Here is a 25,461-nt window from a genome sequence, read left to right as displayed (position 1 = left end):
CACTCTGAGACTCTTGAGTGAAGGGTGGGGTATAAATCCAACTCTTTTTCTTAAGGAACCCCACCTAAATTTCCAAAACAAAGTATTAATTCTATAACTATTTCCACAAGGTATATAGAAAGCAATAGCATGTAGAATATGAATACTCCTAGTTATAATATTAATTTTGAGTGTATTTTTTTGCCCTGTATCCCTGGCTTTCCCAGGGTATTTTAAACCCTAACCTGGAAACATCCGTTAATGGCTGATTCCATGTTGACCGGCACTCAGGATGCTGATTTAGTACACCAAAGCTGCTAACAGACAGGCATTTTGGGGTGGTTGGGAGGCGTCCTGAATTGGTCCAGCTCAAAAAGAGCCATCTCGAAGCCTCCACACACTTCCCAGCGACGTAGCCATACCCCATCCGGGAGGCAGCCTGTCACAAACAGATGGCAGGGCACTTCAGAAGCTAGACTGCTCTTCCCCCGCCACACACATAAGTTAAGCGCTCAAGCACTCTGAGCAGTTTTTAAGGGGGGGAAAAAGCCAGAAGTGGCTTGGGGCAGCTTCACAGTTTCACACACCAAGGCTTGTACCCTTCCTCTTCCAGACGGCGAGGAGGTGACTGGCGTATGACTTCAAAATTTGCTACCACTTCCAAAGCGGTAGCTTTTTGAGCCACTCTCTGGAGGCTGGAGGACGGGACGAGGACAGGTGGCAGATTTTGCCATTTGGAAGGATTTTTTGGGTTGATTTCTGAGGCATATCTGAGTCGGCCCAAAGTGCTGGTCTGTTAGCAGCCCAAGAAACATTTAAAAGTGATGAGAGCAGATGAAGCCTTGCACAGTCGATACCCCAGCAGGGTAGGGGAGCAGAGCAGTTGCCGGTCAATTGGAAGGACAGCCAGGCCAGTCTCAAGTTTACTTGAATGGAGCACAGTTTCTGAGGGAACAGCTGACCCTCAAGGAAGGCAGGAGTTCTTCTCCCTTCAGTTCAGAGCTGTTGCAAGGTCATTTCAGCAGTCAGGGATTTCTTGGGGAACCACCAAGAAAGCAGAATACAATACATGGACTCCTTGAAGCTGCCTTGCTGTAAAGAAGCAGGTATGTCTTTCAGGAGATCCTACTCTTCGTTCTTAATAGAAGGGATTTATTTATTTATTACATTAAATTTTATTACATTAAAGGGAGAGGAAAGGATGTGTATAATTTATGTTACCACACTACCAGGTGAATTAGTTGATCTGTGCCTGGGTAGAGATTGTCTAGCTTTCTCTTACAACTTTTGGCAGCTATTCTGGCATCCAGTTCACACCAGAGAAGGGTCACTGTCCTAATAACAGTCGGAAGGAAAAGCTGTTCCCTGACATTGATATTAACTGCTGGTCAACAGAGGAGAGTCAGTTTGGTGTAGTGGTTAAGTGTGCGGACTCTTATCTGGGAGAGCCGGGTTTGATTCCCCAATCCTCCACTTGCAGCTGCTGGAATGGCCTTGGGTTAGCCATTGCTCTGGCAGAGGTTGTCCTTGAAAGGGCAGCTTCTGGGAGAGCCCTCTCAGCCCCACCCACCTAACAGGGTGTCTGTTGTGGAGAGGAAGATAAAGGAGATTGTGAGCCGCTCTGAAACTCTGAAATTCGGATTGAAGGGCGGGATATAAATCCAATATCCTCTTCTTCTTTCCTCTTTTTGTAGCAGGGACTCCTTTGCTTATTAGGCCACACACTCCTGATGTAATCAATCCTCCAAGAGCTTGCAGCTGTATAAAAAAACCAGCTCTGACAAACAATACATTTAGTTCAGTCCCTAATTTCAAACTATTATTTTCACTGTGTTCATGCCAGACTTCTGTTTCTTTCAGGGAGGGAACAGGAGTCATTGACTGAAATGGAAGAGCATCAGTTGAAAGAGAAAGAAGAGTCGTATCCAGAGGTGAAAGAGAAGGGTGGCTACTGTGAAGGACTACAGAAAGAAGAAAAACAGAAGCATAAAGGAAGGAGCAATTTCCCTTTTTTCCAGGGTGATGAAACTCCACTAGTCCAAAAACTATACAAAGGAGGCAACTGGAATAAGCATATTATAAGAGGAGAAAGAGTTTCTGAAAACTCCAACATTAATATGCATTTGAATACCTATGATGGACAGAAAAAATTTAAGTGCTTGCAATGTGGAAGAAGTTTTGGAAGGAAACATAACCTTAATGTTCATCAAAGAATTCACACAGGAGAGAAACCATATAAATGCCTGCAGTGTGGAAAGAGCTTCAATGAGAGTGGAAAGCTTACTTTACACCAAAGAATTCACACGGGGGAGAAACCATATAATTGTCCAGAGTGTGGGAAAAGCTTTGGTCGTAAAGATAACTTAATGTCCCATCAAAGAGTTCACATAAGAGAGAAAAGATGTAAGTGCATGGAATGTGGGAAAACCTTCAGTCATATGGGGCACCTTATTTCCCATCAAAGAATTCACACAGGGGAGAAGCCATACAAATGCCAGGAGTGTGGGAAAAGCTTCACTCATAGTGGAAGCCTTAGTTCCCATCAAAGAATTCACACAGGGGAGAAAAAATATAAATGCTTGGAGTGTGGAAAAAGCTTCAATCAGAGTGGAAGCCTTACTTACCATCAAAGAATTCACACAGGGGAGAAACCATATACATGCCTGGAGTGTGGGAAAAGCTTCAGTCAGAATGGAAGCCTCACTTCCCATCAAAGAATTCACACAGGGGAGAAACCATACACGTGTCTGGAATGTGGGAAAAGCTTTAGTCAGAATGCACACCTGACTTACCATCAAAGAATTCACACAGGGGAGAAGCCATATAAATGTCTGGAGTGTGGGAAAAGCTTCACTCACAGTGGAAGCCTTAGTTCTCATCAAAGAATTCATGCAGGGGAGAAAAATTAGAAATTTTGGAGCATGGAAAAAGTTTTAGTGGGGAGACACTCATATCCCATAAAAAGATTTCACATTGCAGAGAAAAGATGTAAATGCCTAAAGTGTGGGAAAAGCTTCAGTAGGAGTGGAAATGTTACCTGCCATCAAAGATTTCATGTAAAGGAAAAATGTTACCTGCCATCAAAGATTTTACATTAAGGAAAAAAGAGTGGGAAAAGTTTCAGTCATATTGGACACCTCACTTTCCATTAAATAATTCATATGTGTGTGGGGGATGGAACCCTGCAGATTTTCTGACAGTGTGGAAAGCAATCTGAATTAAAGAATCAGAAAGCAATGCGATAAAGAATATAGTACCTATGACAATAAAAGGATGCATCCACCCATTTGTCTCTCTGGAAATAAGGCTAGGATTCTCAAATGGGCCTGCTCCTTCACAATTATGATGGGATTCACAGTGCCCAAGATTGAGGGAATCAGGATATGTCCAGAAGTTCTGGCTATTGGCAATGGAAGCAAAAGTTTTTTCACAAGAAGCCAGAAAGGACAAGCAGAACAGAAAGGGAGGGCAAAAAAGAGCCCCTTTGTTACAAAACAAACTGGATTTAACAACTTCCCTGACTTTTAAGAGAGCCAGTTTGGTGTAGTGGTGAAGTGTGCGGACTCTTACCTGGGAGAACTGGGTTTGATTCCCCACTCCTCCACTTGCACCTGCTGGAATGGCCTTCGGTTAGCCATAACTATTGTAGGAGTTGTCCTTGAAAGAGCAGCTGCTGTGAGAGCCCTCTCAGCCCCACCCACCTCACAGGGTGTCTGTTGTGGGGGGAGAAGATATAGGAGATTGTAAGCCACTCTGAGACTCTGATTCAGAGAGAAGGACGGCATAAATCTACAGTCTTACTATTTTCAGAGGCTGTGTGTTGTGGGGGTTAAAATGTCAGACTTTCAAGGTGACCGAGGTATAAATCCCTTATCTGCCCCTAAAAGTTGCTGGTGGCTAATTTAGGGCCAGACTCACCTGCCCAATTTAAAGTACCTTGCAGGGCTGTTGTGATGAGGAGGAGAACTGGAGAATAATCTTACATCCTTCCCCACTGGTGGAAAAGACACCACAGACAGGGAAAGGGGGGGATCCCTTCTTTAATAATTGGGGTGTGAGTGTTAAGAACTTCCCTGGGCTCTCAGTCAGTGTGGTGCAGTGGCTAGAATGTCAGACTAGATCTAAGAGACCCAACTTCAAATCCCTGCTCTGCTACAGGTTGCTATGCTTGGACCTTGAGCGAGCTGCACTCAGCCAGATCTCCCTCACAGGGTGGTTGTAAGGGTGGGTTTGTTGCTGTAGAAGGCAGTGGGCCTCATGTCATTTGGTGAAATTTGGGTGACCCCTTTTAAATATGAGCAGTGTTCCCTCTAAGCTGAGTTAGTGTGAGCTAGCTCACAGATTTTTAGCTTCCAGCTCACACATTTTTGTCTTTGCTCAGGAAGGATGGCCCCAGAGCACAGTAATTTATGCAGTAGCTCACAACTTTAATACCAGCAGCTCACAAAGTAGAATTTTTGCTCACAAGACTCTGCAGCTTAGAGGGAACATTGATCATGAGTATCTCTGCTTTGGATCCATGTTTTTGTGTTATGGTGGCACCCCGAAGCGGTGGATTGGTAATATTTATGTTGCTGTCTATACACCATAGCGTGAGCTACCATGCAATGTGGTTTCGGTTTGTGTGATTTTTTCTTTAAAGTGAATTCATGAAGATCCATTTGCAATCAATTAGACCTGACCTCATCCCAGTATCATAAGAACATAAGAGAAGCTATGTTGGATCAGGCCAATGGCCCATCCAGTCCAACACTCTGTGTCACACAGTGGCCAAAATAACCCAGGTGCCTGCCATCAGGAGGTCCATCAGTGGGGCCAAGAAACCAGAAGCCCTCATCTTGTTGCCCCTCCCAAGCACCAAGAATACAGAGCTTCAAAATTTGGCACTACCCTGCCTTCAACTTTCCTTGATCAGCAGTTGTAAGCCATATGGTTGCTTACAGACAGGCAGTTCGTGGTGTGAGGGAGGCATCCCAAACTGGGCCGACTCAGAATGAAGTGTCCTAAACTGTCCACACACTCCCCCGCAAGCTGTTCTCATCTCATCCGCGGGGTGGCACAGGCGCGATCAGACGACTGTTGCACACCATCCCTGTAGCTTGGTTTGGGTTTCTCTTTTCCCCCATTCATTTATTGGTTGTGCGCACCCCCTCAGCCTAACCAACCTCACAGGGGTGTCGTGAGTATGAAACAGAGGAGAAGGGAATGATGGGAGTCACCTGGGGGAGAAAGGTCAGAAATCCATTGAGAGACTGAATGACGTTCATAACCGTGTGTCTGCTCCAGGAAATGGGGGTGGCTTCTGCAACCCAGGGGGAAGACAGCTGTGAAGGTAACACTGAGGGGGCAGAGGATTACTGCAAAAGAGCTAAACGAGGTATCAGGAAATTCGGAACCCGTTTTCGCCTTCCAGGCTTTCTCTAAGCTGCAATCATGACAAGGCACTTCTCACTAAGATCCATTGCTTCAGTTTTTCACAGTTCCAGATAGGTTACTAACTGACCAGCCGACATTTGCCCGTTCCCCTTGGCATTCTTAAGGTAGAAGAATTGCAGATTTATACCCAGCCCTTCTCTCTGAATCAGAGACTCAGAGCGGCTTACAATCTCCTTTATCTCCCCCCCCCCACAACAGACACCCTGTGAGGTGGGTTGGGCTGAGAGGGCTCTCACAGCAGCTGCCCTTTCAAGGACAACCTCTGCCAGAGCTATGGCTGACCCAAGGCCATTCCAGCAGGTGCAAGTGGAGGAGTGGGGAATCAAACCTGGTTCTCCCAGACAAAAGTCCATGCACTTAACCACGACACCAAACTGGCTCTCTACCAAGGCGTAGTGGTTAAAGTGATCCTTCATTCTATTTCCTTCATAGGAGACTGAGCCTTCACCTTCTGTGAAATTGACTTAAGAAAAAGGAAATTGCCTCTGTGGACTATATATATATATATATATATATATATATATATATATATATATATATATATATATATATATATATATATATATATATAGACAGCCATCTGACAGCAATGAAGACCCTGTGAACTTAGGGGGAGGTATTTGTGAGTCCTAAGGGAAATCAACCCAGACTGTTCACTGGAAGGTCAGATGCTGAAGCTGAAGCTCAAATACTTTGGCCACCAAATGAGAAGGGAGCACTCCCTGGAGAAGATCCTGATGCTAGGAAAGACAGAAGGCAAAAGAAGAAGGGGACGGCAAAAGATGAGTTGACTGGACAGTGTTATTGATGTAACAAACACGAATTTGAACTGACTTCGGAGGATGGTGGAAGACAGGAGGGCCTGGCATGACTTTCCAAATTTGTGAGTTTCCTGCATTGGGGACTAGATGACCTTCCAACTCTATGATTTTATGAATACACACACATCTTAGGCTTTTGACTCTTCTGCTGCTGCTGTTTTGCTATAAATATATTTTGAAAAGACCAGTTATATTTTTGTGTTAAAGTAACTTTATTTGTGTTAGCTTTCAGAAGCACAATTGAGACTAATTTATACATGGAAGCATTGCGTTGTATTTCTGCCACCCTTATCTGTGTTTCACTTTGGTTGCTTAATCCCCAGGTGGGGGCAGGAGATCCCCCTCTTTGGAGGCCCTCCCCTCTTCAGGGTCATCAGAAAGCAGGGGTGGTGGAATGTCTGCTGGGCACTTCATTATTCCCTATGGAGACCAATTCCCGTTAGGGTATAATGGAGAATTGATCTGTGAGTACCAGGGGCTCTGAGGGGGCTGGTTTTTTATGTAGAAGCACCAAACTTTCAGCATAGCATATGATGCCTCTCCTCAAAACACCCTCCAAGTTTTGAAAGGATTTGACCAGGGAGTCAAATTCTATGAGCCCCAAAAGAAGGTGCCCCTATCCTTCATTACAAATGGACCCTGAGCTTGTTTGGAGGTTCTAGCAGTGGAGGGCAGCTATCATATACCCTTGACCAAAGAACAGTACACTCCTTCTATCTGGGATGGTCATCCTCTTCCACTGAGCGACAGCTTTGGGAGGGACGCACATGGAGTGGTGAGGGAGGTAGGGGACACCCACCTAGCCAGCCAAATCAACCCTAGCGATCAATGGGGTGACAGATGTCGCAGCCAGATCGCCCTCACATCCTTCATTATTTCCAGTGAAGAGAAGACATTTGAAAGGTGTGCAGTCCCTTTAAATGTGATGGCCAGAACTCCCTTTGGAGTTCAATCACAACCTTGCTCCTGGCTCCACCCCCAAAGTCCCCAGATATTTCTTGAATCGGATCTGGCAACCCTAGGGAACAGGCATTGTGTGCACAAGGCCATGGGTCTCTCATAAAAACATAAGAGAAGCCATGTTGGATCTCAGAGACTTTAGGCCCCCTTGTGAGCAGTACAGCTGGAGATCATGGACATCGCTTTCCCATGAGGTGGCAGTTGCCTACAGCTAAAGGCTGTTGGGTGTTCCATGGTGGAGGGAAGCCTTACTGTTGAGTTTCATGCTTGGTGGCAGGGCTAGGCCCCCAACATGAGGAAGAAACTGTCAAAGAACGTCCTCACAGGAGTCAAAGCACAGCTGATGCATGGGTGTGTGTGTGTGTGTGTGTGCAAATATAGCAGAGTATCCACTAAATATGAACAGAGATAACTCTTCAGATCCGCACAGATTGCCCCCGTTTCTTTCTTTTCAATAGTACTTTTATTTTAAAAAATTAAACGGGGAAGTTAAGGACAAAAAGACAAAAAGGGGAAAGAAAGAAAAACAGGAAAAATAGAAGAAAAAAGTCAATTATATAAGTTGGAAACAACAACAAAAAAGGAATAATATCAGATGTTCTGTTACAAAATGACATATATTTACATATTACAACCTTCGCCTGACATCAGATTAAAGGAAATAAATCTCCTTTCTGTGTGAGATTGTTATTTTTGCCTCTTAATCTTCAAAACCATAAGTCGTCAATTCATTGTTTCCCATTTTGAGCAAGAAGGGGTTTCCATATAGTTGTACATTTAAGTAATATATTTTCCTTTATCATAGAAGTTTGGCCACCTCTGCAAACTCAACCATTTTCCCTGACCGTTCCTCTAATGCAGGTAATGTTGAAGTTTCCCATTACTGAGCATATAATCCTTTTGTCGTCATTGCCATATAAAAAAACCAAAGTTCCATAAGTTTTCTAATTGTTTATCCAGCAGTCCCAACAGAAAGGCCTCTAGTTTCAATTGTATATTAGACTTTAGACCAGGGGCGGCCAAACTGTGGCTTCGGAGCCACATGTGGCTCTTTCACACATATTGTGTGGCTCTCAAAGCCCCCACCACCCCCATCAACTGGTTTGGAGAAGATATCGGTCTCTTTAAATCACTACAAGTCAAGCCAGCCATGCTTGGAGAATGCATTTAAAGTTGAACTTGCTTTCTTTCCACCTCTTCCTCCCTCCCCGATCTATTTATGTTTTTTGCTTCCTTCCTTTTCTCAAAGATCTGACATTCACACCTTGCAGCTCTCAAACATCTGACCTTTATTCTATGTGGCTAACTTTAAGCAAGTTTGGCCACCCCTGCTTTAGGCTCCGGAAGATTCAAAACATTTTAATACATTTTGGCCAACTTATCTAATGTCTTATACCACAAGTACATCATTTTATTTAAAAATCTCTTTTCAGTTAGAATTTAACACACATTCAAGCCTTTTCAACCAGAGCTTTTCTCATTGTTCAAACTGGATATTATAACCAAAGTTATTTTACCATTTTATTGTAAATCTTTTACCATTTTTGAAGCCACTGGCTAGCTTGACTTCTTAGGTCCACTGGTTAGGCTTTACAAATTAGGCATAAAAGGTCTTGAAGAAATATAGAATGAGAAAAATTAGTCCTTGATAATATCTACAGTCTAAAAACATCTGAGTGTTAATGTGCCCTTTCATGAGAAGTTAGATCTGTTTTCTATACAAAGCCTTTCCCACACTCTGAACATTTATATGGTTCAGAGGTGTTTTTTGTAGCAGGAACTTTTAGGCTCCACCCCCTGAGGTAGCCAATTTCCAAGAGCCCACAAAGTTCTTAGTACAGGGCCTACTGTAAGCTCCAGGAGGATTGGCTACATTAGGGGTGTGTGTCCTAATATGCAAAGTAGTTCCTGCTACAAAAAAGCCCTGATATGATTGATTATGAGTGGACTCTCTGATGGGAAGTAAGGGTTGTTCTGTGGCCAAAAGGGAACCCTACATATTTTTAGGAAACTGGTGTTGCCAGGTGGGGCTTTTGCCATCAGGACTTCTGACCAGCTATACAGATTTTAAGAAGCTGCTTCAGCAAGCAGCTGCTTCCATCACAACACAGGTACCTTCACTGTCACTGAATGTAAGCTGTTGTAGGCAAGAAAATATTTTAAAATGGTATGTTCATTTTAAAAGGATTTTGCCTGAAATGCGGAAGTGTCTCTCACATCTTGTGGTTGGCTGTGCCTCCAATGGCAGCCATTTTGTTTCACTTACTACCAATGCTCACTCTAAGCTGTGGAGTCTTGTGAGCAAAAATTCTACTTTGTGAGCTACTGACATTAAAGTGGTGAGCTATTGAATAAATTAGCTTGCTCTGGGGCCATTTTTCCTGAGCTAAGACAAAAATGTGTAAGCTGGAGGCTAAAAATCTGTGAGCTAGCTCACACTAACTCCGCTGAGAAAGAATACTACCTACTACACGGTGTCAGAATGCCAAAGGTGCCCACAGGCATAAAAGTCTGTGGACTCCTGTTCTAGGAAAACAAACTGCCCATCAAGCCAGAAAGTATCCAGAAAGTATGTGTAATGTGGAAGAGGGGGAGTTTGGTGAGAGAAATTCTGGATGCTGCTTCCTTATACCCAACATGGGCCTACCCTCCCCCCATCTCAGGGTAGATGGGCCTCTCTTTCCATCCTTGATAATAATGTTCAAGGTGTTCTCTCTATCTTTTCAACAAATCCACCCTCACTATCTACTTTCATTTGTAAAATGAAAGCTAAAATTCTCAGGAAGCTGGCTGCTGGATAACAGAATGGCAGCACCTCAGCATCTCTGTCCTTTGATAGCTTTTCTTTTTCCGTATTCCTACTTCAACCTCCTGTCTCCTGGCTTGCAGTCTCCCTCCTTTGCAAACCTCATGCTTAGAGAGTCCCCCCTTCTTTTGCCTAGAAGACCTCCATTGCCTCATCTCTGTCTGCTTGGTCCTCATTTCCTTTTGCATTTTCAAACTGTAGAATATCTCAATCCCCATTTCCCCGTTTGAAAAAGAAAACAGCAACATTTTCTTTAAGAGTGAGTACCTGGCCCAGATGGTTTGTAGAGCTACAAATGGAAGAAAGAGAGAGAGAGAGAGAGAGAGAGAGAGAAATAGAGAGAAAGAGAGACAGACAGACCGTGGCTCAGTGGTAGAACATCTGCTTGGTAGGCAGAAGGTCTCAGGTTCAATTCCCGGCATCTCCAACTAAAAAGGGTCCAGGCAAATAGGCATGAAAAACCTCAGCTTGAGACCCTGGAGAGCCGCTGCCAGTCTGAGACAATACTGACTTTGATGGATCGAGGGTCTGATTCAGTATAAGGTAGCTTCATTTGTTCATAAGAAAGAAAAAAAGGCTTCCAAAGTATTCTCTGCCAGCATAACCACATTCAAGGACACATTTACAAAATAAGATAATTAGAACAAGCATACATAAAATGGACATGGTAAATCTGCCCCTCTTCTGCATAAGCTATGTGGTATGTAACACTGAAGCTACAAATCAAAATGACTGAAACTGGAATCATAACAAAACCAACTGTGATTTCAAAACTCAATATAAAGCTGTCCATCAACTTAAACATTAGATGGGGCTTATCAGTTCTCAACAACATCTCAGAGGATGATATAATTAAAATCCTCACAGCATGAAGACAAAAGAAATGAATGCAGACAGCGTCAGAGCAGGGGGACACACTACTGCATGGGTACATGCTCACCAACACCAACGGAGCAATACCCTTAATCATGCTAATGGATGGGATGGAAACAAGAATTGCCAGGCTGGGGTCCAAGTACATAAGCCATGTTGGATCAGCCCAATGACCCATCCAGTCCAACATTCTGTTTCACACAGTGGCCAAAAAAACCAGGTGCCATCAGGAGGTCCATCAGTGGGGCAAGGACAAAAGAAGCCCTCCCACTGTGCCCCCCCAAGCACCAAGAATACATAGTATCACTGCCCCAAACAAAGAGTAGGGTTGCCTGGTCTGTGTTGGAAAATACCTGGAGACTTTGGGGGTGGATCCAGGAAAGGGCGGGTTTGGGGGAGGGGAGGGGCTTCAGCATGGTACAGTGCCATAGACTAGAATAAACCCTTCAAAGCAGCCATTTTCTCCAGGGGAGTGGATCTCTGCCAGCTGGAGATCAGTTGTAAAAGCAGCAGATCTCCAGGCCCTACCTGGAGGCTGGTAACCCTATGTCCAAGATCTTGCCTCATGTCCATAAATACACGTAAAATGTGCAACCCCCCTTTTTTTAAAGAAAACATCGAATTATTGATTCATCCCATTAGTTTGGTTGGTGAGGGGACAGAGTGATCTTCCTTGTCGCTTGACTTTTGTTCTACGGCAGGCTAAGGCAGGTATCCTCTAGAAAATCAGCAGGTGCAGCTTCACCAAACACCACATGTTTCTCTCCTGTATGAATTCTTAGGTGTGAATTCAGGTGCGTGCTCCGACTGAAACTCTTTCCACACTCGAGGCATTTGAATGGTCTCTCCCCTGTGTGGATTCTTTTGTGCAAAGTAAGGGTTTCACTATGGCTGAAGCTTTTCCCACACTCCAGGCATTGAAATGGTTTCTCCCCCGTGTGAGTTCTCTGATGTCTAAGGAGGTTTGCACTTCGGCTGAAGCTTTTCCCACAGTCTAAACATAGGAATGGTTTCTCCCCAGTGTGCAGTCTCTGATGAGAAGTGAGGTTCGTGCTCCGACTGAAACTCTTCCCACACTCCAAGCATATAAATGGTTTCTCCCCTGTGTGCAGTCTCTGATGACTAGTGAGTCGTGCAGAACAAACAAAACTCTTCCCACACTCCAAACATATGTATGGTTTCTTCCCAGTGTGGATGCTTTGATGTAAAGTCAGACTTGTGTTCACACTGAAGCTCATGCCACACTCCAGACATATATATGGTTTTTCCCCTGTGTGAATTCTTTGATGGTAAGTTAGATTTGCACTTCGACTAAAACTTTTTCCACATTCAGAGCAGGTGTATGGTTTCTCTCCTGTGTGGATTTTCTGATGTGAAGCTAAATGTGTACTACGACTGAAGCTTTTCCCACACTCTGAGCACTGATACGGTTTTTCCCCTGCATGGATTCTTTCATGAGAAGTTAGATCTGTTTTTTGTTTAAAGCCTTTTCCACACTCTGAGCATTTATATGGTTTATTCCCTGAGTGGACTCTCTGATGGGAAGTAAGAGTTGTTCTCTGACTGAAACTCTTCCCACACTCCAAACAGGTAAATGGTTTCTCCCCAGTGTGGATTCTCAGATGGGATATAAGGTTATGACTCCAATTGAAGCTTTTCCCACACATTGTACAAACATATGGTTTCTCCCCTGTGTGAATTCTGAGGTGTCTAGTAAGTCTTTCCTTCCAACGGAAACTTTTTCCACACTCTAAACATTTATATGGTTTCTCTCCTGTGTGGATTCTATCATGTCTAGTAAGTTTTTCTCTCCTACTAAAGCTCTTTCCGCACTCCAGACATGAGTATGGTTTTTCCCCTGTGTGGATTCTCAGATGGGACATGAGGCTGTAGTTCCAGATAAAGGTTTTTCCACATTCTGGGCATTTATATGGTTTTTCTCCAGCATGGATTTTCCAATGAGAACTCAGACTGGATTTCCAGCTGAAGCTTTTCCCACACACAGGGCACTGCTTCTTTTTCTTGCCTTGGTCCATTGTTTCTTGGACTGCAATTTCACAGAAGCCGTCTCCCTGAGAAGCAGATGATTCATTTGCCTTCTCCTGCTCTGAGTTGGTTCCTGTTCCTTCCTGCTGCCATCTTGCTTTTTGCAACACTACCCAGCTCAGCTCTCCCTTGTTCTCACAGTTCCCCAAAGAACCTGTTGGAATAAAGAGAAGAAAGCAGCATGATGAAAAATAGAGCCTGAAGTCAAGGTGGTAACCAAATGATAGACCAAAAAATACCTCTTGGGAGACCTGCCCACATTCAAAAGCCTCTGTTTGATGGCATTCACTATGACAATTTTCACAAACAGCAAAAAAAAAAAAGGCAACATTAATGAGAACCAGCATGGTGTAGTACAGGGGTGAGGAAAACAAAGAAGGGAAAGAAACTTAACCCAAAAACTGGAGTAAGAAACCTAAAAGGTTAATATGCAATTAAAGGGCCAAACATTAAAAAACAAAGTGTAAAAAAAATCATAAATCAACAAACATGTATTTATTGTAGAAAGCTAAAACCATTTAAGGGCCCATCATAAGCCTCTATCCTATGTAAAATCATAAAACCTCAATTGGAACCCACTCAACTTGATCTGATGCGTTTCAACCTAGATTGGTCTTCTTCAGAAGTCAGAAAGGAAAGTACACATATTGTCTTATAATACAGAACAGAATAAAACAATAGAACAATGCTGGACCGCAAGGAAATTTCTGTAATATAAAAGAGAAAAATTATAAATTTGTAAAACTATTTTTTCATGCTCTTTAAGGACAATGTTTAGAATTACTTACAGTGAAGTGACAAAGGCTTAGAGATATTCTTGAGTTCTCTTGTTCTATAGCCTTATGTCTTAATCAAGGGCATACCTATAGCATTCAGTGTTTTTTTGTATGCCTAAGAACAAAATATTAACCAAAATAGAAAAGTTAAACCACACTTAAAATAATACCAAATAAAACCATAAATTTCAAATTTAATCAGTTGTCTCACCATGTGGTCCAGAATTGGTCAAGTAAAATCAGAGCCTATGTGCCAAGAGTTGTGAGTAGTGCACTGAAGCTGGTGCTCAGCTTAAGAATGCTAGGAACCAGAAGATGCAATCCTGGCCCAATCAAAGCACATGATGTAATTAGAACAAAGGCCATGAGGGAAGATAAATTGGAAATTACAGGTACAGCAATAGAGCAATTAACAAAATGCATTTATTGCCTTATGACACTCTCACCATCATTCTCCCATTCTGACACGTTACTGTTTTCTTGGTTCCCCACACAAAAGCTATTCAGACCAATACTCCCTCTAAGCTGTAGAGTCTTGTGAGCTACTGGCATTAAAGTTGTGACCTATTGTTAGTGTGAGCTTGTTCTGGGGCCATTATTCCTGAGCCAAGACAAAAGTGTGTGAGCTGGAGGCTGAAAAACTGTGAACTAGCTCACACTAACTCAGCTTAGAGGGAAGACTGATCCAGACCAAATGTTCTTTCAATGTGTTAATTTCACTATTTTGCCATTGGATGTTAACTTTGTGCTACTTTGCACGCTTAACCACTGCCACCAGCTATATGCAGCTCTGCTCACTGTAACCCACTCCATTGTCTGACGTTCTGAATAAAACTAAGTTAGTCTTAAAGGTGAAATCGACCCCTATTTTGTTGTAGCATAAATAAATTAATCCACCAGTCCGCTTAAGAACTTCCACAAATCCAAGGCAATAAAAGGAGCCCCCAAAACATAGCACCTACCAGTTCGGTTCTCCCCCTTGCTGGAGCCCTGGACAAATGGCTGTCCTCCTTCCTCTCTTCTGCGATCTTCTAGCCAGGAGATGAGGTCAGATTTGGGAACTGCAAGGTCTCCTGTGGTGGCCGAAAAGGGAGAGACTCAAAGTCATGTGAGTAACCTCTCTAAGAGAGCTTTACTGTCTGTATTTAACTCCTGCAAAGGAACGTAGCAAACAGGAGAGCAGAGCATGAATTAGGAAAGTTTGCAGATAGTCTGCTGCCCATTTGTAATCGAGATACTCTAATTGGGCCACCTACATCAATTTTGGCTTTGATATCTTCTTCTTTGTGAAGATACAGTGCCTGCTGAGTTCTTCTGCATCTCATTCCTTGATTATGCCAAAAACCTTTCTTTTCTTTTCTTTTTTTTTTACTGTGAATCCTCAAGGCTTACAAGTTCTTAATTTCAGTCCAGGGGCACTTTTAGGACCACCACATTTTAATTCTGGGTATGAACTTTTGTGGGCATGCACACAAAAGCTTATACCCAGAATTGAAATTTGTTGGTCTTAAAGGTGATCCTGGACTCAAACTTTGTTCTGTCGCTTCAGATCAATGCTGCTAACCCCCTCAGTCTAAGCTTTTGATTTGTTAGAGGTAGTCAGGGAGTTTTTTTGTAGCAGGAGCTCCTTTGCTTATTAGGCCACACACCCCTGATGTAGCCAACCCTCCTGGAGCTTACAGGGCTTCTCTTACAAGGCCTACCGTAAGTTCCAGGAGGATTGGCTATATCAGGGGTGTGTGGCCTAATAGGCAAAAGAGTTCCTGCTACAAAGAAAGGCCTGGAGGTAGTGATGAAAAGACCAGGCAGTAGTTGATGTGAAAGACCCTGGAGAGCCACTGACAGTTTGAATAGCCAGTACTGACTGTGATGGACCAATGGCAGGAGTGGAATTCTAGCAGGAGCTCCTTTGAGTATTAGGCCACACACCCCTGATGTAGCCAATCCTCCAAGAGCTTACAAAAAAGAGCCTTGTAATCCTCTCAGAGGATTGGCTACATCGGGGGGGGGGGTTTGCCTAATATGCAAAGGAGCTCCTGCTAGAATTCCACCCCTGACCAATGGTCTGATTCAATATAAGGCAGCTTTGTGAGTGTTCCCACCCTGCCTCCTCAGGAACTGCTTTACACCACAAGGGCAATTAAAAGAAAGTCCAGACCTTTGGGCACCTGCTCAAATTCAGGGCAAAGAGGTTCTCACCCAGAGAGGCCACGATCTCATAATTCTCCAGCATGACTTCCTCATACAAAGTTTTCTGGTCCATATCCAGCAGAGCCCACTCCTCCTCTGTGAAGCACACAGCCACATCCTCAAAAGACACCAGGCTCTGAATTAAGAAAGAAAACATTCTCTTGTTGACTGAGAAGGTGGCGGAAAGTAGTTTATACCCCAAGGGTGGCCAAACTGTGCCTCAGGAGCCACATGTGGCTCTTTCACACATATTCTGCAGCTCTTGAAGCCCCCACCACCCCATTGGCCAGCTTGGAGAAGGCATCTAAAGTCTCTTTGAATCACTTCTCCTAGCCAACCAGCAGCTTGGAGAATGCATTTAAAGTAGCTTTCTTTCCACCTCTCTGTCTCTTCTCCCTCTCCCATTTATTTCCTCCCTCCTTTTCTTTCAGCTTCCAAACATCTGATTTTGATGTCTTGCGGCTCTCAAACATCTGACATTTATTCCGTGTGGCTCTTACATTAGGCAAGTTTGGTCACCCCTGTTATAACCTGAAAGGCTGGTGAGATAAAGAGACATTTTCTCCCAGAGTTTAAGCCAGGGTGTCAAACATGCGGCCTGAGGGATGGATCAGGCCCCCAAATGGCTCCTATCAGACCTGCGAACACCTCACTGTCATCTGCTTCCTTCTGCATCACAGCTTGCTTTGCCAGGCCTGCTCAATCGCACAGGAGCTACAGAGCAAAGCCTCTCTTTTCTCCATTGGCAGACCAGCACATGAAGCAAATGCACAAAAGCTCACAATGTTCAGCTGTTTCATATTTTCCCCTTGGTCTCAGGCTCAAAGCATTGCAAAAGCTCACAATGTTCAGCTGTTTCATATTTTCCCCTTGGTCTCAGGCTCAAAGCATTGAGCCTGAAATAACAATTTTCCAAACACACCGGACGCAAGGTGACCAGAAGATGGATGCAGAAAATGTTGAGGTCCCTTTGCCCAATGATCATGATCAGCGAAGCCTTCACAATTACAAACAGGTTGAAGTCTGCACCTTGTCCAATCATAAACCAACTTTCTGTTCTCCATGTTTAGATTGGAGAGGAGGCGGCTGAGAAGTGATACGATCACCATCTTCAAGGACTTGAAAGGCTGTCATATACAGGATGGTGTGGAATTGTTTTCTATGGCCCCAGAAGGTAGGACCGGAACCAATGCGTTGAAATTAAATCAAAAGAGTTTCTGGCTCAACATTAGGAAGAACTTCCTGACGGTTAGAGCGGTTCCTCAGTGGAACAGGCTTCCTGGGGAGGTGGTGGGCTCTCCTTCCTTGGAGGTTTTTAAACAGAGGCTAGATGGCCATCTGACAGCAATGAAGATCCTGTGGGTTTAGGGGGAGATATTTGTGTGTTTCCTGCATTGCGCAGGGGGTTGGACTAGAATGACCCTGGAGGTCCCTTCCAACTCGATGATTTTATCCTCTCAACAACCCTCCAAAGTAGGTTGAACCAATGGAAAACGATTGATCCAGGATCACCCTGTAAGGGTGGGGAACCCATATCCTAGCATGGTACTACACTGCCTCCACTCCTAACAAATTTCCCCTGCTATTATCCGAATCAGACTCGGGGCTTGACCGGTAGAGGGCGTAAGCGCACATCTGCACAGCACCCTTGGAGATGCTTCCCATTTTCTGTCCTGCGGAACTACCCGCACCATGTTCTCTCTCACCTGCCGTCCATCCTCTGCCTGGCTCAGGAGGCAACTTTCCTCCCGGGGACTGCTCCTCTCCGGCCCACCCTCTCCGAGCCAGCGCTTCATTTCCGCGGGCATGATGCGCTCCATCTTCTGGGGAAGACCTGCTTCAGGTCTCTCCGGCAGCCTCCGGGTTGCACAGGTCGCTGGAGTAGCCCAGGCCAGGGAAACGACTCCCCCAATCCCTGGCCGGAGGGATCCAGACTTGAGCCCACTTTGCGCCGAGGAACGGCTCAGGTTGCGCTTAAATGGCAAGCGCGCAATGCCTCCGGGCGCGCACCCGCTTTAGGAAAGGGCGCAAAACCGACGCGCGTTTGCTTCTGTTGCCACTGCGAAGCGCTTTTTTTTTTGCAGTCCTCTTAAGAGCAGCCATTCTCCCCGAAGGAAGGGTGGGCCGTTGGGATCTCCCCTTCCCCAGGAAGGTGCCTCCGCTTTTCCTGTCTCTACGGAGGCCGGAGCGCTTTTGCCTTGGATTTAACCGTGAGAGGGCCGAGAGAGGCAGATCCCTGCAGGAAGGCTCAAGTTTGCAAAACTGCTGCACCGCAACGCGACGCTCGCTCCGCCTGGCCGGCTGCTGCTTGTTTTTCATCTTCTTCCTTTGGTGGGAAGCTGGCCAGGCGGAGAAACAACCGCTTGACAAGGCCGAGCACAGCCCTTTGTTTCCCGGGGAGCTGAGTCGCCCTGAGGTTTTTAATGGGGCTTCCCCATTGCCCAGGGAAAGCACCCACGGGAGTCAAAAGTGGCCGCATCCGATCCATCATCCATGCGTTATGGGGAAATTCTGGAGCAAGTGGGTCCGGATGCCCGAGTTTACTAACTTGTGGCAAAGCTCTGGGGTCAACTAAAAGTCAAATTAGCAGAAATCGGCTTCCTTGAGAGGGCATAAGGGGGGTGGGGGACGTCAGTCCTAGAAGCACCTTTGGGGGGTGATTTTAAGAACATAAGAGAAGCCATATTGGATCAGGCCAATGGCCCATCCAGTCCAACACTCTGTGTCACACAGTGGCCAAAAAACCCAGGTGTCATCAGGAGGTCCACCAGTGGGGCTAGAAGCCCTCCCACTGTGCCCCCCCCCCAGCACCAAGAATAGAGAGCAACACTGCCCCAGACAGAGAGTTCTTTTTTTTAAAGAGGCGGGAGCAGATTAAGTAGGAGGGAAACCTACAAACCTATCCCACTGGCTTGGGTTGTCAATTTCCGTAAGAACATAAGAGAAGCCATGCTGGATCAGGCCAATGGCCCATCCAACGCTGTGTGTCCACAGTGGCCAAAACCCCCCACATGCCATCAGGTGGTCCACCAGTGGGGCCAGCACAATAGAAGGCCTCCCAAGCCCAAGAATACAGAGCATCACTGCCCCAGACAGAAAGTTCCATCAATACCCTGTGGCTAATAGCCACTGATGGACTTCTGCTCCATATGTTTATCCAACCCCATCTTGAAGCTGTCTATGTTCGTAGGGACCTGGTGTTCTGAGAACATGAGAAAAGCCCAGCTGGGTCAGACTAATGATCCATTTAGTCCAGTATCCTGTCTCATACAATGGCCAACCAGTTCTTCTGGACGGTCAACGACACAGCAGAGAGGCTGAAGCCTTCATAAGAAGAGCCCTGCTGAACCAAACCAATAGTCCAGCCTCTTGTCTCACACAGTGGCCAACCATTTCCTCTAGAGGGCCAGCAATAGGGCAGAGAGACCGAGGCCTTCCCTCTGAGGTTGCCTCTTGGCACAGGATTCAGAAGATTAGTGCCTGTCAAAGTGGAGGTTCCCCTCAGTCACCAGGGATAGTAGGCATTGATAGACTTCTCCTCCATGAATCTATCTAATCTCCTTTTCAAGCTTTTGTAACAGGAACTCCTTTCACATTAGGCTACACTCCCCTGATGCAGCCTATCCTCCAAGAGCTTACTGGGCTCTTCTTACAGGGTCTACTGTAAGTTCCAAGAGGATTGGCTACATCAGTGGGGTGTAGCTTAATATGCAAAGGAGTTCCTGCTACAAAAACCACCCTGGTTGTAACTGTCCACCTAGTTTACATTTTAACATGTAGCATTCATTATAAACATCATTCCAGTTTGCCAGTACAAAAAAGAATACATTAGAACAGTGCTTCCCATTTGCAGGGTCGTGACCCGGTACCAGGCCACAGAAGTCTCACTACCGGGTCACAAGAAAAGCCAAAGTTAGCCCCACCCCCAGCAAAGCTAGCCCTGCCCCCAGCAAAGCATGACCTCTGCTCTGCTTCCTTCCTTCCTCTGTCTCTTTGTTGTGCAGAGAAAAGCTAGCCTTGAGACTGACACAGGCTGCAAAGCCTGAGCTCTGTTTGGCTTCCTTCCTTCCCCTGTCTCTGTTGTGCAGAGAGAAGCTGGGCTGCCTCTCCTTCCTTCTCCCCCCCTCCCAGCGTTTAAGAGAAAAGCTGGAGTCCACTGGCACTTTAGACCCATGAAGTGTTCTTCAAGGTATGAGCTTTCATGTGCCTTGCAATATGCTCTTTTGGGGAGATTTCCCTGGGAGGCCTGGGCAGCAAAGAAGGGTGTGTGTGTGTTTTTCAGCTGGGAGGGGCGGGGAGTGGGCATTCCAGTAGCTTTTTTTTTTTACCAAACGACCCCTGGGCAGAATTGTTGCTGGCTGGGGTCACCTGATGGTGAGAAAGGCTTTTTTCTCTCCCCCCACCTTCTTTCTTTCTTTCCCTGCAAGTGATGCTCTGTCTGTATTCTTGGTGCTGGGAGGGGGGGAAAGCAACAGTGGGAGGGCTTCTAGTGCCCTGGCCCCACTGGTGGGCATTCTGGTGCTTTTGGGGCATTGTATGAGAGAATTTTGGACTGGATAGTCCACTGGCCTGATTCAACATAGCTCCTCTTATGTTCTTATGTTTTTTTCTTTCCATATCTTCTGTTCCTCTCTTTCCATTTCATTCTTTCCCTTTCTTTCTTTCCTTCCATTTTTACTGGATGAAACTTTTCTGTTCATCATACTGTTGTTGCAGACATAGGAGCTCTGCCAATGAAAAGTTGGCACCTCCAGTTGTAGCCAGCTGGCCTTTCTATGAGATTTCTGTGTGAGTGAGTGAGAGTGAGAGGTGTGGGGTCTGATTACTGCAGTATATCTCAACAGCACTGGAAGTGATGATACTATGAACTTGACACCATTTTACTGGTCCTGCTTTTAACAGCTGTCTGACACCAGAATTAAACTCCTTCTGTAGATATTAAAAAGGATGAAAGAAGTTCACTGGCTAAATGCCTGCAAAACAGGTTGCTTTTAAAGGCATGGGAAACACAGCCAGTAAAAAGCTGCAGGCCCCTCATAAATATCCTTTTTGGGATAACTACAGAAAAGCTTGTATGAACTTCATATAACTGGAAATTAATTCATTAATTGCAATTCTCTGCTATCTTTCACAGCAATTTCCCAGTGTTTCAGCCAAAGAAAAGTATGAAAAACAGCTGTCGAAAGATTTTCTTGAAACCAAGCAAGCTTGGTTATAGTTTGAGTCAGGGTCCAGTAGTAGCAGCTGAAGGAAGGACCTACTAAATGTTTCAGCATATTTTGAGGTAGAGCAGCTGCCAGGGCCCAATGTGGGTGATACACAGTGCTGTCATTCCTGATGGCAATGGCAACAAGGCCTGTAAGATGGCACTCTTCCACCAGGCATTTGTAAACTAGGCTGTTGGCCACTACAGTTTATAGCAACATGTGAACCACCACCAACAATCTGTTGTACAGCAGTTGCAGAGAGGAGAACTTAAGATCTGCTATACAGAGAATTATAAAATTGGAAAATGTAAGATCATGGCACCGAATTTTTTTTAATGTATTTTATGTCTGTTTTACTTTATGTTTTATGGTTTTAATGCTGTACTATTACGTTGAATCTTGCACCCGCCTGAGCCCGCCTTGGCGGGGAGGGCGGGATAAAAGTGGAATTAAATAAATAAATAAATAAACAGCACTCCCAACTGCATACACTGGCCAATGCTGTTGAGGAAGGGGTGTGTAGGTGGTGCAGGCAATTGAACATGGGCATCAGGAGTGCTTGCAAGCTTGAGAAGAACACACAAACAGATAGGTGCATGCAGGTGTGGGAGTGGAAAGAGAGGACCGCCCACTTTCAATCACCATTTTGGCTCAGCATGAGTTTCAGAGAGATTTTTCTGAAAACAAAATTACTTCAGAAGAAGAGGCAGGTTTGCGGGAGTGCCCTGGAAGTGACATCACAGGAAAAAGTGGAGTTTTGGTTCAGTGTGCCCTGGAAGTGACATCACTTGGCCCTTGACACCGCAGGAAATTACATAATTCCTGTCTTCCGGCTCCACCCCCAAAGTCTCTTGGCTCCACCCCCAAATTTTAGTGGGCCATGAAGGAGAAGTGTAAAAATAACTGGGCCACAGGAAAGAAAAGTTTGGGAAACCCTGCATTAGACTATAGTGGAAGATGGGTTTAGTATATGTAATGAGATAAACAACCAATATCCGTTATTTAAGTAAATAAGGGATATTTAAATAAGGGATATTAGTAGTTTATTTAATTACATATGCTACATGTTACATATTACATTTATCTCATTACATATGCTACAAGTTCAAAAGCAAACTAGGTGGGCAGTTACACCGCTGAGAAAAACGTGTTTTCAGTTTAACCCAGCCTTGAAGAACTATATAGAGCATTTAACAGATTACATTTACTGCCTTGTGACACTCTCACCATCACTCTTCAATTCTGACCTGTTTATTGACTTTGCTGTTTTCCGACACAATTAATGGTATCTAAACCAAACTACCTGTTCTTTCAAGTTGTTAATTGGACTATTTTGCCATAGATTCTAACTTGGTACTATTTTGCATGCTTAACCACTGCCCACCAGCTATATGTAACTCTGCTCACTGTACCCCATTTCATCGTCTGATGAAGTGTGCATGCATGCAAAAGCTTACATTCTGAATAAAACTTTGCTGGTCTTCAAGGTGCTTCTGGACTCCAACTTTGTTCTGTTGCTTTAGTCCAACATGGCAGGGAGGGCGGGATATAAATCAAATAAAGTAAAGTAAAGTTTGGCTGCCCACCTGGATCTAAAATCCCAGCAAGAAAGCAATTATTAGTCAAATCAGCAGAATAAAAAGATACACAGGGCAGCCTGGAAAGATGGGCATCTCTCAGTTTCTTGTCTGCTGATGAGAATCAAGACATCCCATAATGTTACACTAAGCCAGACTCCTCTCAGCTCAGCAGTGAAAGTGACCATGTTTTCCCCGTAATAAGGAATTCCCACAGTTTTATCTACCATTGATGTATTGACAGTAGGCCTTCATTTTTCCAGTGACAAGCCAATATCATCTTGGCAGCTAGAAGCATAATCAAGATTAAGCCTGTACATGGTTTAGGAATTTCCATATAATCCCATTTAGTTTCCTTCGTTTATACCCTGGCTTTCTTCCCAGTGGGGACTCGGTTTCCCTCCCAGCAATCGTCAGAGACATTCTAGGCTGAGAGAGATGGAGTGGCCCACCATTATATCTATGACCTTCCTAGGGCTTTGTTTGTAGCAGGAGCTCCTTTGCATATTAGGCCACACACCCCTGATGTAGCCAATCCTCCTGGAGCTTACAATAAGCCCTGTACTCACAGTCTTGTAAGCTCTTGGAGGATTGGCTACATCAAGGGCATGTGGCATAATGTGCTACAAAAAAAGAGCCCTGGACATTCCATGGCAGACAGAGGATCTGAACCTGGGTCTCCCAATTATTATTCCAGCACTCTGGAATACTCTGTATTCCACTCTGGCTGTCTGGAACTGGCTCTGCAGCTTCCTTGATCTTCTAGTGCAGGGGTGGCCAAACTGTGGCTTGGAAGCCACATGCGGCTCTTTCACACACATTGTGTGGCTCTTGAAGCTCCACCACTCTGTTGGCTGGCTTAGAGAAGACATTTGTCTCTTCAAATCACTTCTCCAAGCCAGGCCAGCAGGCAGCTTGGAAAATACATTTAAAGTTAAAATTGCTTTCTTTCCATCTCTCCCTCTTCCCCCCTCCACCATCTATCTATCTATCTATCTATCTATCTATCTATCTATCTATCTATCTATCTATCTATCTATCTATCTATCTATCTATCTATCTATCTATCTATCTATCTATCTATCTATCTATCTATCTATCTATCTATCTATCTATCTATCTTCCTTCCTTCCTTCCTTCCTTCCTTCCTTCCTTCCTTCCTTCCTTCCTTCCTTCCTTCCTTCCTTCGAGCCGGTTTGGTGTAGTGGTTAAGTGCATGGACTCTTATCTGGGAGAACCGGGTTTGATTCCCAACTCCTCCACTTGCATCTGCTGGAATGGCCTTGGGTCAGCCATCGCTCTGGCAGAGGTTGTCCTTGAAAGGGCAACTGCTGTGAGAGTCCTTTCAGCCCCACCCACCTCACAGGGTGTCTGTGTGGGGGGAGAAGATATAGGAGATTGTAAGCTGCTCTGAGTCTCTGATTCAGGAGAAAGGCAGGGTATAAATCTGCAGTTCTTCTTCTTCCTTCCTTGTAGCTCTCAAACATCTGATGTTTGTGTCTTGCAGCTCTCAAACCTCTGACATTTATTCCATGCGGCTCAAAAGTTAGGCAAGTTTGGCCACCCCTGTTCTAGCGGTTCAACTCATTGCTGCTTTTAACAGTGCACCCCCACACAGGTCTGGTGGTGGTAGAAAAGATCATCAATTCTCAGCCCACTTACGGTGACCCTTCTTGGGGTTTAAAGGCAAGAGGCGTTCAGAAGTGGTTGGCCATTGCCTGCCTCTGCACAGCAACCCTGGACTTCCTTGGTGGTCTCCCATCCAAGAACTGACCCTGCTTAGGCTTCTAAGACTGGATGAGATCAGGCTAGCCGGGGCCATCCGTCTTGGGACAGTTCTTTTTATTAGGACCAAATAAATGACACATAAGAATGTGTGAGCTTCTCAGCCAGTAAGGTAAATGCAAATGCAATATTGGGCTGTATCAACAGGAGCTGAGAGGGCTCTCATAGTAGCTGCCCTTTCAAGGACAACCTCTGCCAGAGCGATGGCTGACCCAAGCCCATTCCAGCAGTTGCAAGTGGAGGAGTGGGGAATCAAATCTGGTTCTCCCAGATAAGAGTCCATGCACTTAACTACTACACCAAACTGGCTCACAGGAAGGAAGGAAGGAAGGAAGGAAGGAAGGAAGGAAGGAAGGAAGGAAGGAAGGAAGGAAGGAAGGAAGGAAGGAAGGAAGGAAGGAAGGAAGGAAGGAATAGATCACGTGAAGTGATGGTATCGCTTTACTCTGCTCTGGTAAGACCTCACCTGGAGTATTTTGTTCAGTTTTGGGCACCACATTTTAAGAAGGATATAGACAAGCTGGAACGGGTTCAGAGGAGGGCAACAAAGATGGTGAGAGGTCTGGAGACCAAAGAAGAAAGGTTGAAGGAGCTGGGCATGTTTAGCCTGGAGAGAAGGCGGCTGAGAGGTGATATGGTCACCATCTTCAAGTACTTCTAGTCCAAGGGGGTTGGACTAGATGACTCTGGAAGTCCCTTCCAACTCTATGATTCTATGATTTGTTGGAATGCAAGCTTGAAAGCAGAATAGAGATAAAAATGTGGACGGGATGTTTTGCAGCCTAACTTGATTTATGGTCTCAAAGAAACTTGTTGTTTGTGTCATGTACGCATGCGTCTGCTGTCACTGGGCAGAATAGACACAATGATTTATAGGTCAATGTTGTGGAATGCTGTGATGTCATAAAACTAATAAAAGCACTGCTGAGGTGCGAAGGAGGAGTTACTTTCCCCACGCAAATCTCCAGTGCATTTGGAACTATCTATCAAGACGTCTTCCCTTGA

At 44.9% G+C, this 25,461-nt stretch overlaps 2 protein-coding genes across 2 annotated transcripts in view; one reads left to right on the top strand and one right to left on the bottom strand.

Moving 5' to 3' along the window:
• The window catches only part of LOC132571351 (zinc finger protein 845-like), a 36,105-nt gene extending 23,049 nt beyond the window's left edge, over positions 1-13,056 (bottom strand). Inside the window, exon 1 of the mRNA XM_060238155.1 lies at positions 11,633-13,056. Within this exon, the coding sequence (XP_060094138.1) occupies positions 11,633-12,911 (1,279 nt within the window). The 5' untranslated portion in view covers positions 12,912-13,056. The remainder of the gene's footprint in view (positions 1-11,632) is intronic.
• Positions 1-25,461, top strand: part of LOC132571256 (zinc finger protein 883-like) — an 82,591-nt gene that overhangs the window by 4,061 nt on the left and 53,069 nt on the right. The window lies entirely within an intron of this gene.

The sequence above is a fragment of the Heteronotia binoei genome, chromosome 5 (assembly GCF_032191835.1).
Source record: "Heteronotia binoei isolate CCM8104 ecotype False Entrance Well chromosome 5, APGP_CSIRO_Hbin_v1, whole genome shotgun sequence".
Classification (NCBI taxonomy): domain Eukaryota; kingdom Metazoa; phylum Chordata; class Lepidosauria; order Squamata; family Gekkonidae; genus Heteronotia; species Heteronotia binoei.
The sequence above is the reverse complement of the archived record's forward strand: the minus strand, read 5'-3'. Positions and strand labels throughout refer to the sequence as shown.